The 19566-nt window shown below is 31.6% G+C and overlaps 3 protein-coding genes across 3 annotated transcripts in view; 2 read left to right on the plus strand and 1 right to left on the minus strand.

The window, feature by feature from the left end:
* Positions 1–2659: 2659 nt before the first annotated feature.
* Positions 2660–9930, plus strand: LOC139847910 (uncharacterized). The gene is made up of 5 exons (XM_071837640.1): positions 2660–3134; positions 3578–3734; positions 5398–5448; positions 5727–5819; positions 9776–9930. The coding sequence occupies exons 1-5, from the start codon at positions 2989–2991 to the stop codon at positions 9833–9835; spliced, it is 507 nt and encodes a 168-aa protein (XP_071693741.1). The 5' UTR covers positions 2660–2988; the 3' UTR covers positions 9836–9930.
* Positions 9931–10794: 864 nt separating this feature from the next.
* On the minus strand, positions 10795–14161 carry LOC139848170 (uncharacterized). The gene is made up of 9 exons (XM_071837901.1): positions 14034–14161; positions 13521–13592; positions 12908–12997; positions 12731–12773; positions 12387–12493; positions 12153–12248; positions 11657–11847; positions 11481–11550; positions 10795–10962 (listed from the first exon to the last, which is right to left on the minus strand). The coding sequence occupies exons 1-9, from the start codon at positions 14109–14111 to the stop codon at positions 10855–10857; spliced, it is 855 nt and encodes a 284-aa protein (XP_071694002.1). The 5' UTR covers positions 14112–14161; the 3' UTR covers positions 10795–10854.
* Positions 14162–15151: 990 nt separating this feature from the next.
* LOC139848091 (uncharacterized) overlaps positions 15152–19566 on the plus strand; it is a 30671-nt gene continuing 26256 nt past the window's right edge. The window contains exon 1 of the mRNA XM_071837820.1: positions 15152–15194. The gene's annotated coding sequence lies outside the window, so the exon portion shown is untranslated. The remainder of the gene's footprint in view (positions 15195–19566) is intronic.

A 19566-nucleotide genomic window follows, 5' to 3' on the forward strand; every position in this document is an offset into this window, starting at 1 on the left:
TATGAAGATCCAAGCTAGAAAGCTTGCATCTTGGTTGTTCTTGAAGATCTTGAAGCATAAAGCTTGGATCTTTAAGTTACATGAAGATTACAAACACAAGTTTGAATATTTATAACAAAATAACAAGATTAAAGTAAAAAGATTTAGATCTACAAAGTAGGTGAAGATTCAAAGCTAGAAAGCTTGAATCTTCCATGTTCTTGAAGGATTCAAATCCAAGTTTGAATCTACAAGATGTAATCAAGATCAAAGCTAAAAAGCAAGACCTTTAAATGATGATGATGATTTCGTGGTGATGAGAAGGAGAATAAGAAGAAAAGTTTAAAATACTTACACTTTTAGAGAGAGAAAGAACTAGAGAGAATTAGAGAGTGTGTGTGTGAATTACAAATGAAAGCAAGTGTAAAATGGATGAAATAAGGCTAGTATTTATAGATGGTGAGGAGATGGTGGTGGTGTTAAAAATGTGAGAACATGGGGGAACAAGGGGGACAACTTTTTGTTTTATGGTTAATGGTTGTCTAAAGTTGGTGTTTATGTTAGGATCCCATGCAACATTAAGGATAATACTTGACAAAAATGCTAGCATGTTCCCTCTAATAAATGGACATTTGACTTACTTATTAATGAGTCACTAGCTATTAATAATTGGGCTAATTAAATAGTCCACTAACTAGTGTAGGGTGGGCTAAGGTCCAATAAGGTAGAAAGTCCAACAAGACTAACTAGTAAGCATAAGTAAATTACTAAGCGTAATTAAGCATCCAAAAACCCAAGTAATTATTATTATAAAATAATAATTAATATTTCGTAGTCATAATATTCTGATTACGACAAAAGTTAAACGTGTGCGCAGTTCGCTGTTTATTCAAAACGTCAAGTGACACTAACGGTCATAAAGGCTTCCGGTGATCAAGTTAAGTATCCTACGTACTCTAAGGCATGTTTTAATGTATAAATGAAAGTAAACCATGTATATTAAGATTCCAGAGTATAAAGTAGCACAGCACGCACAAATACGCAGTTTCGCAAAAACACAAGGCATAAAAGCAAGTCGAAAAAGTCGGGTCGTTACAGCAAGAAAATAAATGAGGAGTTGACACGTCAGCATAATGACACATGCTTTACATAATGTATAGATAGATTTATAAAAAATGATAAAATTTATTTTATACCCAAAATTATAAAATACTTTTCCTCTAACTCGTAATTAAATTTAGAGTGTGCTTGTTTAAAAGCAAGGAATGGAAATAAAAATTGGAAAGGTTAGACGATTTGTAATGGTGATGGTGTAATGAGGTGTGATGGGGCGTGATGAGGTGTTTTTGTAGGGTATAGTGTTGAAGTGACAATTGTGACGGCGTGATAGCGTGATGGAGTTTGTAATGGTATGACGTGATAGTTGTATGATAGAATAATATGTCTCACATTTTTTTTTCCTTTTTCATTTTTGTTTGAGTTTTTTTTACTTGGTTAATTTTTTTTATAAAAATAATACCTATATAATAATTTAAATTAATAAAAAACACTTAAATTAATAAAAAACGATTACAAATTATTAAAATTTCTAAAAATGAAAAATTACAATAGTTATAAAATCCTAATACAATTACTTTATTAAACTCATAGAAATTAAAACATACTTTAATAATAAAATATAACAATTACTCATCGTCGTCGTCGCTTGAAAGCTCGATAGAATCTTTGCATCGCTCGGCCATCTTCTTCTTAAACTTCAATGCTTTTTTCCTCTCTTTTGGGTCAGCAATTTCGTTAACGTTAAGTTTAAATAATTTGATGACACAATCCATTGCCGACCGTGTTCGCTCTTCCTCAACTATAACATCAATACATTTGTTTCTTTTCTCCAATTTCGCGTCTTTTTTCTCATCCCATTTTGCAGCGAACTCTTCGAATCTTGAAGAGTTCGTACCTCGTGATGAGTTCGTACCCTTGATGAAGTCGCCGCATCAGACGAAGTAGAATTTCTAGTAATCCACTTCGATCGTTCTCTTCCCATTGGACGTCGAATCACATCTTCTCCAAATAGCTCATGGAGGTTGTTTAACCGATCTTCACTGAGATTAACTGTTTGATTTTCGGCAACCTCATCATCGTCTTCATCTTCAAGTACAAGTTGTGAACCTCTTCTTCTTCGTACACCATTTCCACCAACTACAGGTGGTGTATACCACTTCCGCCTATTCTTCAAGAATTTCCAAACGTCTTTGTAATTCCATGGCTTCACATTCCGATTGTGATATCTTTCCACCATTGCGTTATATATATTTTTCTCGTTTCGACCGATACGCCTTGGGTTACGCTCCTATTCATTATAAAAGGTTCTGGAATCTTTGCACGTATTATCCATGTGACCTCATTTGCCACTTAATTGATCGTCTCCTCTTAATCAACTGGAATCGTTGTTGTTGAATTTCTCATGAACTTTACCCCAAAAAGCAGAACCTCTTTGTGAATTTTCCATGAACTCCGTCTTCTGATCCAACACGATGCTAACTAAATTTCTCTGGCGAAGTCCACAATATTTTAATTTGTGATTCTTTTGAAACATCTTCAACAGAGCTATTTAGAGTGTGCAAGGGGGCTCACTTTTATACGTTATCGTCAATTATTGAAGCCCAAATCCCCTTTACATATCGCAAAGGTAAAACAAAACCACCGTCCTGAAGAACTTTTTAATACTACTAACTCAAACAACACTCAGTCGTTCCGTCACCGACGACCACCGTTCCCGGAGAAAATATTACGAAATTAATCGCTTCAATCGTTGTTAAATGATAATGATATGATCTTTACGGTTTAATCATCTAATTATACTTCGCTAGACTGATTTCCATCTTATTGTAATTAAATTTTCACTTCACAATTAATGATCCTTGAAAACGAAATTAGGGTTTTGATAGATATATACAGTTGACATCAACATATACATATAACAGAGGAGGTGACTTTGATTCGGTTATTGTAATGGATGAGGTGATTACAGCGGCTGATGCGTCTTCAAGTCTTCGATCGTACTCATCTGAATCGTCCGTTTTACCCGCGAATTTACCTCTTCTTACTGCCTTGTTGTCTCTGTTTACCGCTCAGTTCCTTAAAGTGTTCACTCATTGGTACAGATTCTGTCTTATAGTCTTTATCTATACTTCTATGCATCTGTATCTTTAGACAAACAATATCTATGTTTGAATCCTTCTGTGTGTTGTTATATTGTGGAGTTATTGGCAGCTTAATTGGGCGTTGTATGGGATTGGATAAAAATTTGAATTGAATTTAGTTAGGTGCCAGTGTGCTTTATATCATGACATTAATTAATAAAAATACAATAACTATATTTTGGTTTCGATTTGAATGTGAAATTTTTGGTAAAATGCATTTGAGACTGCAGTTCAGTAATGTAGTTGGTAAACGATGGTTTGGAGGAGATTGTGCTTGTGATAGTTGTTTTAGAGACACCTAAATTACTATTTTGCCCTTTAGTAACTTGCTCCCAGGTTATGATCATCAAGTGACCTTTCTTGTTTTTTTATTTTGATTGCGTTTGGATGTGGTTCAGGTATAAAGAAAATAAATGGGATACGAGAAGGATGGTTAGCTCAGGTGGCATGCCATCATCACATTCTTCAACTGTTACAGCTCTTGCTGCATGTATAGGCTTTCAAGAGGGCATAGGTTCATCAGCTTTTGCCATTGCAGTGGTTTTAGCATGTGTTGTATGTACTCACTACACTTGGATTTCTTTCTTGTTTCTAGTTGTGTAGTAGTGACTTTAAAAATGCTTCACATTTTTTTATTAGCTTAATTTTATGGAACTTTTATTAGGTTTATAATTGTTGGCTCTAAAGTTGGTATTCAAAATGCTCTGCTATATTGTCTATCCTGTGTCATATGAGTCGATCTTCCATTTTTATGTTGAAATGATGCCGTGCAATGAGAATCCAGTTTTTATTAATTGTTTTTACGGAATAAACACTTTTGATGGGAGTGTTATGTGATCTCTTGTGATATTCTCTATCACCAAACTCTCATAATGGTATTTACTTGGTGTGTTTTGAAGATTATCGGCGTCTAGCCTAAAAGTATGCCTACTCCATACAACACATTACACATAATTTGTGTATTTTCCTCTCGCGTTTATCACCCATCACTTTTTTAAGCAGACCAATAAGTTGTTTAGGCCTATCTATATTGATACAGTTGTCATGCCAACAGAAAAGCATATAATTACGCAACCTGATATCGTGATGGATACAAGTTAAGCTATACTTGTGATCCTTTCTATGTCTCATTTTGAGGGGTTTTTTGGTTAGCTTAAATTCAGCCAAGGGTACACCTTACTTAAAGGACGGCTTAGGGCCATTACCACTCCTATTTTACTTGCTTTTAATAATCATGTCACATGTTTTATGTTTGTATGGATATACAACATATATGTGTGTGATTATAGTAATTTAATTAAGTTAAATTAGTTGGAAATGAAGCCTATAAGCCAACCAAATGAGTATGAAGAAAGATATAGACAGAATCAGCAATGTTAGTTACAATTGCGAGGAGCAGCAGTGGTCTCAAAAAAGTGGTCCCAACAGATTTGATTCCTATTTGTTGTACTATTGGCTGTACCTTGTAACAACCTCTTAACATTTCCAACAACTTCTTGTAATTTACAGCTTTTGTTTTAGTTTTTCTAGGGTCTAGGAGGGTCCAGAACTTGACTCCTCTATAAAAAGAGGCTACTAGTATGTGAAATGGCAGATTTGATAAAATATGAATTTTTTGGAGTTGAAGCTCTATTTTCCCTCAATCTTCATTTTCCTTTATAGGTCATATGGTCTTGTTGGTTTGACGTGTTTCCTTTATCTTAAATCTTGGTGGAATAAACTACGTTACATATTAAAGTGGTGGATTTTTATCCTTACTTTCCTGTTTTCTAATTAAAACTCAGCAAGTTCACACTTTGTTTTATGTTGGTATTCTTATATTAGTTCAACAAATCAGTCCAGCAAACTTACAAACTCTCCGACACTTGATTTCACATCGTATATGCACATGTTTTAGACTTACATAGAAATTTCTTTTGATTGATTTGTTTATTATTGGTGCATGTTCTCTCATCGACTTGGATGGGCATCGGGTAGAAATATAGAGGGAAATTGCTTTAACTAGTTTTTTGATTTTAACTTTATCTCCTTAATGATCGAGTAGAAGTAGATTTCGTTTCGGAGCTATGTAGTAATTTGGGCATACATGTATAGTGTGGTTGTGTTTCAGTGTCTAAGAATATATTATCCATACTGGTACATCCTGAGTTAGCTCTAACAAATGTGCCTTTAATAATGACATTCATTTACATCAGTTGATTACTTGTTTATTTGACAGGTTATGTATGATGCCACTGGTGTTAGACTTCATGCTGGTCGACAAGCCGAGGTATAACCCTCTAGATTTGTCGATTCCTTAAAATTTTGACATTTTCTTGATTTTTTTTGTATTTGAGAACTTATATCTTGTGGTGGGACTTGTCTTGGATGGTGTTGTAATAAGTAGTACTCCGTATTTCATATCTATATAACAAAATGGAATTATTTATGACGTGGGTGTAGTACAGAAACTACCTCTAAGCAATTGTTACTTAGTTAAAGGGAGGTGTTTTTAACTTATGCATGTTCATTTTTAATAATGTGAAAATGGTTATATCTTCTATGCAGCTACTGAATCAAATTGTTTGTGAATTGCCTCCGGAACATCCACTTTCGAATGTTAGGCCTCTACGAGACTCACTGGGCCACACTCCGTTTCAGGTATTGTTACAATCTACCTATTTGTATGTTCGTTCTGTACAACATGAAAATGTTTTCCTTTACAGAAGTGGCGTATTTTTAGTCATCACCTGATTTGCTTATTTATCCTTGTTTATACTTTCTCAAAATATTTTGTTCTATTTGTATTGTATCTTGTTACGTCAATGCCAAGTATGATTGATTTTTTCTAAAGTGGAAAACAAAGGTTTACCACCAAGGTATATTTGTCAACCATGTACGTATGTGTACATATTTGTCAACCATCTATTTTATAAAGAAGACTATTAATTGTGTAATCTTTATGTCAATAGCTCTCAATATAAGAGCACATGGATGGTGACCTAGGTCAGTTGCATGTCACTTGTGACTTCGTCACTTTGAAAAAGTCAGGAGTGAGAGGTAGGTTAGTCAGTTTTATCTTTATATTTTTTAAAGATTAAATTAATTCAAAAAATTAAAATAATTTATAAATAATATTTTTTCTATCATAATTAAGTTAACTTAATATACATATACCATATATCTTACATGTTATACGATTTTTTTCCCCTCAATTTTTTCGCTCAAAGTTCCACACTTATTGGAGTTAATACCCGGAATATGGAGAGCAATTGAAACCAGTTACAAATTAATTGCGTTTATAAATTGCTCAGTATTGTGTGCTTTAATAGTTATTGTTTGCATTTTAGCAGTATGTCATGTCGTTTGCATGTCTGATAATATTATACATTGAGTTCTAATTTGCGTGTATGGTATTGTTATTGTTCCATGTCCATGCGACTACCATTTGATTGTACCATTCTTATACAATATTGGATTCGATACCACTTCTTAATTAAAGACTTGAATTTAATGATCAAACCTGTTAATGTATGTAGGCTTCTCAATGCTTAGCAGATAAGCTAAGTATACGGCCAGCATATTACTTGGTGACTAAGTTAGGGTTTGGCCAACCCTAATTAGTTTGGGCCGGTTTTTAGGGTTTTACTTAGACTAGGGTTTATTTGATCATTGTCTATAAATACTCTCTCATATGTACTTGTAATGTATCACCTCCAAATAATAATAATACTCTCTAGTTCCAAAGTGGATGTAGGTTTCACATCGAAACTGAACCACTATAATTCTTGTGTCGTTTTCTTTCTTCTGTGTTTATTAACAAAACCCTCAAGTAATTTATAACGAGTTTATAATAATATAAGTTTAAAAGTTAGTTCTCAAGATCGTAATCCTCTTGATAGCAGATACCGCAAGATTTTATTTCGAGATGATCTTCGTGTTAGAGAGAGGAAAGTCAACACTAGAATTTTAAGTATCAAGTTTGAGGAAGACGGTGAAAAAATTTGTAACATTTACATGAGATGCAGGGACTGTTACGTTGTAGGATTTGCGAACCGTCATGATACCTTGTTCGAAGCAAGTGATAACACCATGTTACAAGAAAGATATTTGCAACAAGTTAATAAATACTCGCCGTACAGAGCACCCTATTCTGGTTTGAGTTGTATTATCATAACCCAGGCAGCATTCTATCAAGCACTACATTCAGTTGATGGTGCACGCGAAAATTGAATTAACTAGACGTATGAGAGTTATCAAATAGTCATACTAATGTTTGTTGAAGGGGTAGGTTTGTTTGGATAGAGAAGAGAGTTGTTTGGTTGTTCTAAAAAGAACAAAAATCTATACGTTTTTCAGAAGAATTGTGGATGAACGACATGATTCATATTGGGAAGATCTTGTAGCTCTTAAGAATGAATAAGAAGGTATAGAGGAGGCGGCTATTACTAACAGTTGTAAGGTCTTCCTAGTCATATTCATTCTTAAAAGCTACAAGGTCTTCCTGATCATGAATCATAACGTTCATCCATCATTCATCAGGAAAACGTATACGTCTTTGTTGCTTTTGAAACCACCAAGCAACTCTCATCCCAATCCATGTAAGCCTATCCCATATAATTAACATTAGTATTAGTATAACTAACTGAAAACTGTTATGCGTCTCGTTTAGTCGTCTTTACGGAAACCACCAAGTGAATGTAGTGCTTGAATGAATGTAGTATAGGATAGGATAATACGACTTAAACCAGAAATAAGGTACTCGGAACGGTAAACGTTTATAAGCTTGTTGTGGATATCTTTCTTGTAGCACATTACTATTATTTGCTTGAAACTGGGTATCATGACGGTTTGCTAGGCCCACATTGTAACAGTACCAACATCTCATGTAGATGGTACAAATTTTACCGTCTCTTCTCTCAAACATTGTAACAGTACCAGCATCTCATGTAGATGGTACAAATTCGATACTTAAAATCCTAGTGTTGACTATTCTCTCAAACACGGACATCATCTCGAAAGAGTAATAAAATCCTACAGCATCTACTATTAAGAGGATTACGATTATGATAACCAACATCGAATAACATCACGATAGCCGCAAATTAGAGTTCAGTGTATAATACATGCAAACAAACACGCACAACTGCAAAAATTTAAGAACACGGACAATAACTATTAAAGCACACCACAGTGAGCAGTTTATAAATCACAATTAAATTGTAACTGGTTCAGTTGCCCTCTATATTACAAGTGTTAATCCTAATCAGTAGCGGAAATTTTGAGGGGAAAAAAATCGTATAACATGTAATATATATGTTTTACAAGTAAAAATTTAGAATAATTTTTCCAATAATAAAAAATAAAAAAATTGAGATACATTTATTTTTGTTGTAAAATATTTTGTTGTATTTCTTTTTATGTTTGGTTGTGTTCAAGAAGAAGAGGATAATTGTTGCTGGAAATGGTTGGGAAAATGGTGCCTGAAGGGGGAAGAAAAAGGAGACGATGGGAGATGAAATTGAAATTATTATTTTTTTTTTTTTTTTAAATGAGAAAATGGGTTATTATAAAAAATTTGTAAATTTATTGAATTAATTTAATCTGTAATAAATATAAAAAAATTTTGCTAACACCTGACCGACCTATCTCCCACTCAGTTTTCCTAACTGACGAGGTCACCAACTAACCTAGGTCATCACTTCTAACAACCAAATTAAGGGTGTGTTTGGATGAAACTAGCCGGAGGACTGGAGATGGAGCTTATGGGCTAGAGCTGGAGCTTATTTTTAAAGTTGGTAGCTGGAGCTTATTTTTTATAAGTGTTCGGTAAACTAGCTGGAGCTTATTTTCCAGTTCATAAATCTACTTTTTTTCATAAGCTACTAGAAGTAGCTTATTTTTCTAGAGCTTATGTTTTTCATAAGCTCTACTTTTTTATGTCTACCAAACAAAACTTATTACTTGGAGCTTATTAAAATCATAAGTTCAAGCTCCCATAAGCTCTTGCGCCACACACACACACTTATTGGTGTTTTACTCCTTATTGCATAGATTTTGTCAAGGAGCAATAGATGGTATCCGGTTCAGATACTTGGAACCAAAATGCATAACAATGATCAATTTTTACAGAAAATATCAATAGAAAAAGATATCTTTCCTCCAATTACTAATTGTCGTTCATCTTCTTATTTAATTGTTTTTATTGCATTTGTTTATAATCGTTGTGTTAAAAGTATGAACTGATCGCAAAGTGTTTGCTATCTGTAATAATCATACATAGGTAGCTTCAGTTGAAACATTGAATTAAGGGGTAATGTTGCATTATTTTCAAATTCTCAAAAGAGAACGTGTTGATCTTATTATGGTACGAATGGGTTACTCAACTTAACTAATGAAGAATAGTAATTGTAGTGACTACTACAGGCCAGTAGCTGCTATATCACTTCAATTTACATATTATGTATTGTTGTTTCTAGCTAATTACATCTTACTTTGTCGTTCGAAGTTATTCAATTGCCAAACACCTTTTTTTAAAGTAAATAGGAAAAGCTGATTACTGTAGAATCATTTTATTCTCTTAAATAAGTTAATTATTCTAAGGGTTTTGTATGCAGGTTGCAGCAGGTGCTGTCCTGGGAGTAATGATGGCGTTTCTCATGAAAATGTCTACTTAATGGTTCATTATCTGATCATGGCTTGAAGATTCTTTAGGAGACCCTAAAGATAATTTTATTTGGCAACTCGAAGATGGTCTCCTCCTCCCAGTATATTAAAACACGTCTGCTTAAGCTTTTCAAGACAATTAATGTCGTTTTTAACTGTGTATTGCCAACTATATATTCATGTACAAATTCTTTTTTTGTTTGTGTAAGCATAAGTTGATTGATAATGAGATGGTTTATGTATAATGATTCGACTAGTTGATAAGTTTTTGATTTTTATATTTCATTTTAGTTTTGAGATATTAATTAATAGTATTATTGTAAGCTTACTTCTTTGTAGGGTTCTAGTAGATTTTGGTTCTCATCATCACACTATCACCATTAAAATTTGCATTATTCTTAATGTCTGATGTCCTTGAATGTTAAGACTTAAAACTAGATTTAAAAATTCAATTGGTTCATATATATTCAAATAAATCAACAAAATCATAGAAAATAAGTGAAACTCGGTATGCTAATAACTGTATCATTTGACAGAGATCTGTATTTTTAGCAGCATTACCTTTTTAATAACATATAATCTTTTTATATAATCTTGACACAAATCCAAATGTAAGAACTTGAATTGAGAGGTCTTATTGGGCTTTAATTCAACTTAATAACATTTCAAGGCAATAGATGATTGGAATGCATTGACCTAAAGCATAATGCATGTGTATATAGGATGAACAGAGAATGATGTTGGCTGAGCTTTAAAGATGAGGTTTTGCTTATTTCCAATTATCACAACAATACCGCAACATCAGATCAATCAATTTCAATAACAAAGCATTACAGATAAATTAGTTTAATAATTAAATATACACGTGACTGATCGTGGTAATTGCCATTCACAAGGCGAAGACGTCAAATATATTCAAAAACAACCCACATCTAATCTATCTAATAATCTAATAATAATAATAAATAAATAATAATACTACTGTAGAAATTTGAGCAGTTTCAGGTTACTAAACTTCACTCGAGTACATTCAGTTGACGAGCATATGATCAAATCCACCACCTCCTTGAAGACCAACCCGAGGTCCTTGAACATTAAGAACCAGCTGTTGAAGCCACCTCCTTGTCGTTGGATCCTCCTGATATACAACAAAACCCATATATTAATAGAGTAATATTAAGAACAAATATATATATAAAAATAATTATTTATAGAGTAATCACATATAAAGGTAATCAAACTATATAATCTGATCACTATTTAAACTAGTCAACTCATGTTAGGCCAGAAATATCATCAACAGTTTAAGAAAAATCTCTTGATATTTGACCTAAAATAACCAGTTCTTATGTGTGATGAACGGAACGTACTGATTGGAATGCATAGACCTAAAGCATACTGCGTGTGTATATTGAGTTTTTATATCCTTAAAAACAGTCGGAGATCCAAAATAGAAACTGGACCAAAATTTCTATCCTTTTTAAGCAATCACCCTTTATTCAATTAGTATATTTTATGTATTTATACTTTACACAAATGCAGATTCAGATAAAGGGACAAAAAAGGCATTGGTTGGTCAACCCAATCCTGTTGACCACTTCTGAATTTACCCCAACCAAGCCATTTTTCCACCTCGAACTAATATGTGATGCTTACACGAAGGCAACTACTAAAAGTAGCATCTCGTAACATGTCTGGCAGACAACTCCTTAAAGCATCACAAGCCCTGTAATATTCAAACATTGAAAAGTTTATATCATATTAGTGTATGTGACATTTATATGTGTGCTTGTTGTATCTAAATGGTTATTATGTATGTATCAACAACTAACCTAGGATTATCAGACAAACGAAGGTAACATCGAATGATGTGTTTCAAGAGACGCGAAGAGGGTTGTTCAGCAAGTGCACCAACCATGTTTCCCAAAACTCGACCTACTGCAAAAAACCGTTCAGCCGTGGTGCATATGTAGTCCAAACCCACATCGTCCAACAAGATCTTTTGTACTATAAATGTGGCAACCTGACATCATCAAAGCTTTTTATCAGACTTCTAGAAAGCCAAAGAGATACGGCCATGACTGTAGTTGTCACTTTTGACCCATTTACATATGAATGGGACGAATTGGGCTTTGTTTATCAAAAAATGGGTCAAACCAATTACTGCTATGGAAACTAGTCAAATGGTTCACACATGTTGAAATACAACCGAAGTCTATTTTCAATGCATGCAGCCTCCAAAACCATTTTATTTAATCAAATTAACCAAATATAAAGGTACCAATTTTCAACATATAAAAAGAGAGAAAAAGGTGTAAAAATCTCTACCGTTTTCGACAATTCGCTACCCATTTCCATTGTGCGCAGACATAGGGGGATTATTTCTGTTGAAAGCAGAAAGCTAATAACTTCTGTGTCATCAACCTGGAAAAATAAACGAATGTTGTTCCATATCACAACTTCATAGTATGTAATGTATTACTGAAAAAGTACAAAAAAGGTATAACAGAAGAAAGTAGCAAGACTACATGAATAATAATAATAACAAACACAACAAAGTACCTTCACCAGGGCACCAATGACACCTAAGCTAGTAAGCCTCAGATACTCAAATGGCCTCGACTTGCTGGTTGTGTTGAGAAAAGGGTACAGGTATAAAGGAATATGAGCTACAAACAAGAAATTTTCAATATGTTATTTTAGTAAGTCATATGCGTAGACTTGAGTGCAATATAGTAAATATGTTGATCACCTCAGATTTATAGATGTAGCCAGTCTCAACACAATATTTTACTTTATAGTAGATTAGAGGTCAGTTTCGTTAGCATTCTAGAAATAGTAGGATTATGGTCTGCTAATAATTTCAATATGCTAATTTGGTATGTGGCATATTATGACAATCTTACCATTTAAGAACAGCATTCTTGTGTCTGGATGGGAAGCTACACACTGCAAAATATAAAGAAAAGAGGAGACCTGCATCAGCCGATCATTCCAACTAAACAATAACCAAGTTGTAAACTAAGTTCAAACTAAACCGAGATGATTCAGATATTATTTAGTATGAGTTTCAAAAAGGGCACCTGAAGAAGAGCAAGTGCATTGCAGACTCTGTTGGATTGAGCAGGGGTCAAATTGGGAGGCGATAGAAAGGGGTATATTGATACTATCTCCTGCAAGTATACAAGACATGACAACATGCAACATTTAATCAATTATGTAAAGCTTTAACTAACTAGGGATCCCATATATCTATTATACTTCTCAATGATAGAAACTACAATTACCAAGTGAAACAACTATGAACAAATAACAACGTAGAGAAGAATAAACAAAGAATAAAAAATCAATGATATGAAAGAGTAAAATATATATTTATACTCGCATTAACATATATCATCCATAACAAATACATATGTAGTAGGGTCCAAATAGTAATCAAGCAACAGGTCATGTGAAACCACCTAAAGTCTTAGGATGTCATGTCCTTCTGAATACGTTCTGAATTGCATAACATGCTTCTTGCTGCAATATTTTTTTGTTTATACAACAAACATATCCGTTTTCCATGTCGGAGGTTTCAAAGAACAGAGCACAACTACTACTGATAGCATAAGAAGGTGAATTTACAACTCCATAAAGATGTACACTACACATTAGCTAACGTGAATGTATTGTAAATCACATAAGACATACCTGTAATAGAGCAGCAATAGTTCCAAATGAGTTCCATAATAATGGAGCTAAATCTTGAAACAACTCTCTCTTCTACAATAATTAAAATTTACAAAATTTTCATCAGGCATAATAATAGTATAATCTTAAGTTTTTTTTTTTCTTTTTTTTTTGTTTTTGTTTTTTTTGTTTTTTTGTTGTTGTTGTTGTTGTTGTTGTTGTTGTTGTTGTTGTACTATAAGAAGCAAATTTATACAGAAATTTAAGTATAACGCTGAAGGTATACAAAGCAAAACTATTTATCAAAAAAAAAGCTTTTTGCCCTAATTAGAACCACGGATAATCGAAGTAACAATCAGATACCTCAAATTTGATTCATAATCACGATAACATGTTCGCGGGTTGTACAGTTATGATATACTACTACGAATCATTGAATTTTTAACGAAAATATTATTGAATGAAATGATGAGGATATATAAATTATGTATATGTATATATTAAAACAACGAAAATAAAGAAAATTGAGAAAACCTTGGAAAGCTCAAGAAGAGCATTTTCACGTAGATCAGGACTGCTGAGATCGAGTACTAACTGCTCGGCCGACTGCATTTCTGATTCTTATTATTGCCGATGAGGCTAAGTCACATAGAATAGAATGGTATCCTTATTACTTAAATTTATTTATACCAAAAATTAAATTTTTTTTTTTTTATAGGGTCATTGCCAGGTAGCATTGTTTGTAATTTTCTGACTGGTTGTATTTTAATTTTTAATTTTTAATTGAGAATGAGAATGTTAAAAATAATTTTTAAAGCTATATTTTAGAATCATTATACGGAGTATTTAAATTTATAACTTTAGTCAAATTGATTGTGAAGTATAAATAGTTCTTTTCGGTATTAACTTTGTGGGGGTAATGGAATTTTTTTTTTTTTTATAAATACTAGTTAATGGGGGTCCTGACCTCTTCTAAAGGAGGCAGACCACCAATCGCTGAACTACATCACAACTTCGATAATAGAGGGGGTTTAACCGTCCATGTTCTCAAATTTAGCCTTACTTACAATCCCTTGAGATCACGGGACACCACTAGTGTGAAAAATTTTAGTAGATATACTCTTTAAATTATATAGAACATCACTAAATTTAACTGCATGACAACATATATTTTTTAGCTTGATATTTTTTCTTCTAAATTGTATAGGACACCATTAAATTTAACAACTCGAACACCATATATATTTCAAAAATTTAATTTTATAAAAAGTAAACTACCACTAAAATAGTATTCAAATATATTTAGTAGTAATTTTTTTTTGGACCCCATTGAATTATAATTTTGGAATCGCCACTGATAGAGCTGAATTTCATCATGTGCAAGCAGTTGAGGACGGGGTTATGCAACTGTGTTAGATGAACACGTGACGGCGTGAGTGGTTTAGTCCTGAACTATCCCGCAGGACCCGCACTACTATCCTCACTCTATATAAGAAGTTTTTAATAATAACTTTGACACACAAAATCGTTTGTACGTTAAAATTAACCAGTGCGTTTTGCAAATAACTATCCACACAATTAGTTTAATCCACAATTACCTTAATGAGGTAGAGAAATCCCAAAATAAGTAAAATTTACCTTTTACATCACAATTAATTAAGAGTTGCCCCAACATAGCCTTCGTGCCAAGCAGATCAATTTTTTATTTTATTTTATTTTTTTAAACAATTTAACCCACACCGGTTCGATTATGATTGTTGCTCCCGAATGATGAAGTATATATCAACCATTGATGCCATTGAACGTTCACATTTTTGGCCCTTTTAGAAATCCACTCGTAGCTTTTTACTTGTATGTCGTTAAGAAGTGTTGCCGAATATCGAGAGGTGTTATGAAATACTTTTTGATTCCTATTCTTCCCTATTAAATAACCCGTAACCCACTCTACGGCTTGCCATAGCCACTTCCCTACAAGCCCCACCACATTGCGCCCCATCCCATTAAAAAGATCATTCACACACGTGTTAGAGAATGAGCCCAAATTCCACCACCTATAAACCTTCTCCCAAACTTCAAAGGGCGTGCTTGCATAGAACTAATGCATGATCCGTTGATTCAATGTCGTCATCACATAATGGACACCTAATCGTATGGAGATCGATGCCTCGATTATCAAGCTCTACCCTTACAGGAAGCCTTCTACGTTTCGCGCGCCAAACAAAAATTCCAATCGATTGTGGAAGCAATCTGTTTCTATCCGTTTCTGACCCAAACGAGCTGTCGCCAAGCAAGCTATCATCTATCTTGTTCGCAAGAGTTTTAGTATTAAATTTACCATCGTCGCTGTATGACCATTTCCACCCATCCTGGATGCCCTCTCCTCGATTCGCCCCGTTTACTACACGCAAAATATATTGTACATCGCCAACGATTCTGCCTCGAGGATCTCTAGACCAGGACAAGTTCATTGTGATGCTCGAATCTGACCAAGTTACTCTATCGCAAACATAACTCATAAGCGTTTTTGTTTTCTTCTAATCTATATAGCCTTGGATATTTGTCTTTGAAGCATTGATCACATACCCAAATGTCTTCCCAAAAAAGTGTGACGACCCGAAAATTTTCGAACAAATTTAAACTTTAATCTTTATATTATTCCGACACGATAAGCAAAGTTTGTTAAGTTAAATCTCAAACATTTTAAAACTATGTTCATACGTTCATTTAACCTCGACCAAATTACGACGATTCACGAACCATTATATATGTGTATGTGTATATATTATAACTTGAAAACATTAACAAAGTATTAGACGTATAATACTTTATATAAACGTATTTGTTTCAAAATACATTCTAATAGTTATCAATGGAATTAAAAGATGATATCAAATGATTGATTTATCAGATACATTGAATTATGATTACGAGTCCCTATTGAGAGGTCCACTTTGATTTAGAAAACCTTTCCTTTTTAACGATATTCGGAGTGATCTTCGAGTAAGGACAAAGTGTCAAGCAGCGAGAGCATGTCAGATTGGTGAAAATTTCTGTTAAATTCCAATACATGCCTTACAATAATTGCCTCGTGACTGTTGATAAGATAAATTAATTAACCTTCATATTATGTATTGTGAAAGTGAAATTAGGGAATATAGGTAAATTAGAAAATAGATATTGACAAGTTAAATAGATCGACATTTTACATTAAGATGATTCTTTACGTTTGATTTTTCCTTTAGACTTAATCCTACGAGTCATGATTAAAATGGAAATTAAAACCTTGAAACCTGATATGATTCATATATGATTTTACTTTCTTAAACGAAAACGTCTTTTCGATATATTAGACTTTTATTATTAAAAACGTCTTATGACATAACAACTTCTACTATTATAACCTTTGTAATAAAATAATTTTTGAATATAAAATAATTTGGTTATTAAAATGTTTTATGAACGATTGTATATAAATGAACTATATCAATTTTAAACTTTAAAATACAAATGTTACGAAATAGTAATTCTTAATATTTAAAAGATTTCTAAATATATAAGTTTTGAATGACATTAGTTTTGAAAAACTATATTAAGTAAATAGTTCAAATTTATATTTCGAAATGAAAATATAAATATATATAACTTAGTCATAAAACGTCCCGATTTAAAATAATATATTTTGAAAAACAACGAGTCACTGATTTATAGAAGCAAATGACCACAACGCTCAATTTTATAAGTTATATTTTTTTATAAGGTAATTTATTGATGAATAAGTCAAATTATTAATAAGGGTACACGTCGCGTAACGTAAATGGCTAGTTTTTTAAACGTACGAAAGTGCGTTCGAAAAACCGAAAGTGGTACATGAGTCGAGTGACAACGTACGGGTCATTTGAACAAAAATTATACTTTTACTACGCACGTAAATATAATATAATATTTAATTAATTCTAAAGATTAAATATAATATATATTAAATAATATATAAATTTACGTATGGTGTAATGTAAGTAAAAAGGAGTGTCGGCAAACTTTTTTATCATGCATATGGGCTGGCAAGTGTTACCATGCGATCGCATGGTTTACACATATAAACCCCATGCGATCGCATGGGGTGTAGATGTGGGAAACAAACTATAAAATGAACGTTTTCTGCTCTGGTTCCCTCATTCAATCTCTCGCACTCTCTACTCTTTATATATATATATATATATATATATATATATATATATATATATATATATATATATATATATATATATATATATATATATATATATATATATATATATATATATATATTATTATTATTAAGATTAATATAATTATTATTAATCATATTATTATTATTAGTAGTATTAATATTTATACCTAAAATACTACGACGAGGTCATGAGTGGGTTATTTTCAAAACTGGTTTTCGAGTAGGATAGAGCTAAGGAAATTATGGGTTATAGCTATGAAGTTGATGGGTATGGTTCATGGGTATGCTCGTGAGGTCAAATTAGTGTTTATCATCTCCGTTGCGTTTACGTACCTTTTCTGCAATATTGAATCTCAATATTGATACGTGAGTACTCATAATTTAATTTTTACATACTAATAGTGTATCCCTGACTAGTGCTCGAGTATATAGGATTGTGCATGCTTGTACTTTTGATATTGCCTTTAGTTAGGTTACGTTGAATCCTGAATTAGTTATATATGCTGTTGAGATAAGATATAAGATATGCATGTCGTTGGAAAGCTAGCGAAAAATTAAGAACTTTTCATTTAGAACTCGAATGGTTTCGATGAACAGATTAGAAATTATAGTCAGCTGAATTTTAGTATTGTTGTTAAAATGATTATTATTACTATCGTCGTTATTATCGTCGTTACTATTTTTATCTATTAATTATTATTATTATTATTATTAATATTATCATTTTTAATATAAGTATAATTATTAAAAGAATTTTGTATTGTTATTATTATTATTATTATTATTATTATTATTATCATTATTAATATTATCATTATTATTATTATTTTTATTATTATTATCATTAAAATAGTTATTAGTATTATCATTAATGTTATTATAATAATTATTATTATTAGTATTATTATCATTAAAAATTGATATTAGTATCATCTACGTATTATGACTAATATTATTATCATTTTTATTAATGCGATATAAAAGAAGATTAAAAGCTATTAAATGAAACGATTAGAAAATAATGAGTATGAGTATCATGATGAAATTAAAATATTATAAGATATTGATTTAGACAAAATTATCGTTCTTATTATTTTTATCATTACTATTATTATTATTAAAAGTATCGTTAGTATTAAAACTATTATTTTAACAAAAATTATCATTTTAATAGAAATGTCATTGTTATTATAAAATATAATTATTATTATCATTTTAAATAGAATTATTATTTTAAAGTTAATATTAAAAAGTATCGTAAATATTAAAGTTATCATAATTAGAATTATCATTTTATCATAATATCATTTTTAGTAATTATAAATATTGATATTTTTATTAATAGAATAATAATAATTATTATTACAAAATAATACAACTTTTACTTACTATTATTATAGATATTATTTTATCAAATAAATATGTGATACAAACATATTTTACTACGTGTAATAAAATTACTTTAATAATACCTATCATATTATCTTTATGATATTAAATGAATTCTCTAAATTTTATTACTTAATATATATAAAAGTATATTTTATTATATAAATTTTAATATAAAATTTTATTTATTAATAAATTATTTATATAATTTACTTTAATAAATCTTTTAATAATATTTAAAAATATAAAACGACGATATTTAAACTATATATTAATCATGTATAGATTTTGGAAATTATTTTGAGTCAAATTAACTTTTGTTGACCTTTTGCATATTAGTCTCGAGCATTAGGATTGTGGTACACTATGACATAACCTAATTTGTTAGACAAATATTGACCAACATATAAATATATATACTTAATTTAGGTTCGTGAATCCGAGGCCAACCTTGCACTTGTTCAATGACGT

This window comes from Rutidosis leptorrhynchoides, chromosome 5 (genome assembly GCF_046630445.1).
Source record: "Rutidosis leptorrhynchoides isolate AG116_Rl617_1_P2 chromosome 5, CSIRO_AGI_Rlap_v1, whole genome shotgun sequence".
Taxonomy (NCBI): Eukaryota; Viridiplantae; Streptophyta; class Magnoliopsida; order Asterales; family Asteraceae; genus Rutidosis; species Rutidosis leptorrhynchoides.

Excerpts from the sequence above, each read along its gene's own strand:
- LOC139847910 (XM_071837640.1), top strand. The coding sequence starts at position 2,989 with ATGGATGAGGTGATTACAGCGGCTGATGCGTCTTCAAGTCTTCGATCG. Across the intron at positions 5,449-5,726 it reads ATGCTGGTCGACAAGCCGAG|CTACTGAATCAAATTGTTTG; the intron begins GTATAACCCTCT and ends TCTTCTATGCAG. Across the intron at positions 5,820-9,775 it reads TGGGCCACACTCCGTTTCAG|GTTGCAGCAGGTGCTGTCCT; the intron begins GTATTGTTACAA and ends TTTTGTATGCAG.
- LOC139848170 (XM_071837901.1), bottom strand. The coding sequence starts at position 14,111 with ATGCAGTCGGCCGAGCAGTTAGTACTCGATCTCAGCAGTCCTGATCTA. Across the intron at positions 13,593-14,033 it reads CTCTTCTTGAGCTTTCCAAG|AAGAGAGAGTTGTTTCAAGA; the intron begins GTTTTCTCAATT and ends TAATTATTGTAG. Across the intron at positions 12,249-12,386 it reads TCATTGGTGCCCTGGTGAAG|GTTGATGACACAGAAGTTAT; the intron begins GTACTTTGTTGT and ends TTATTTTTCCAG.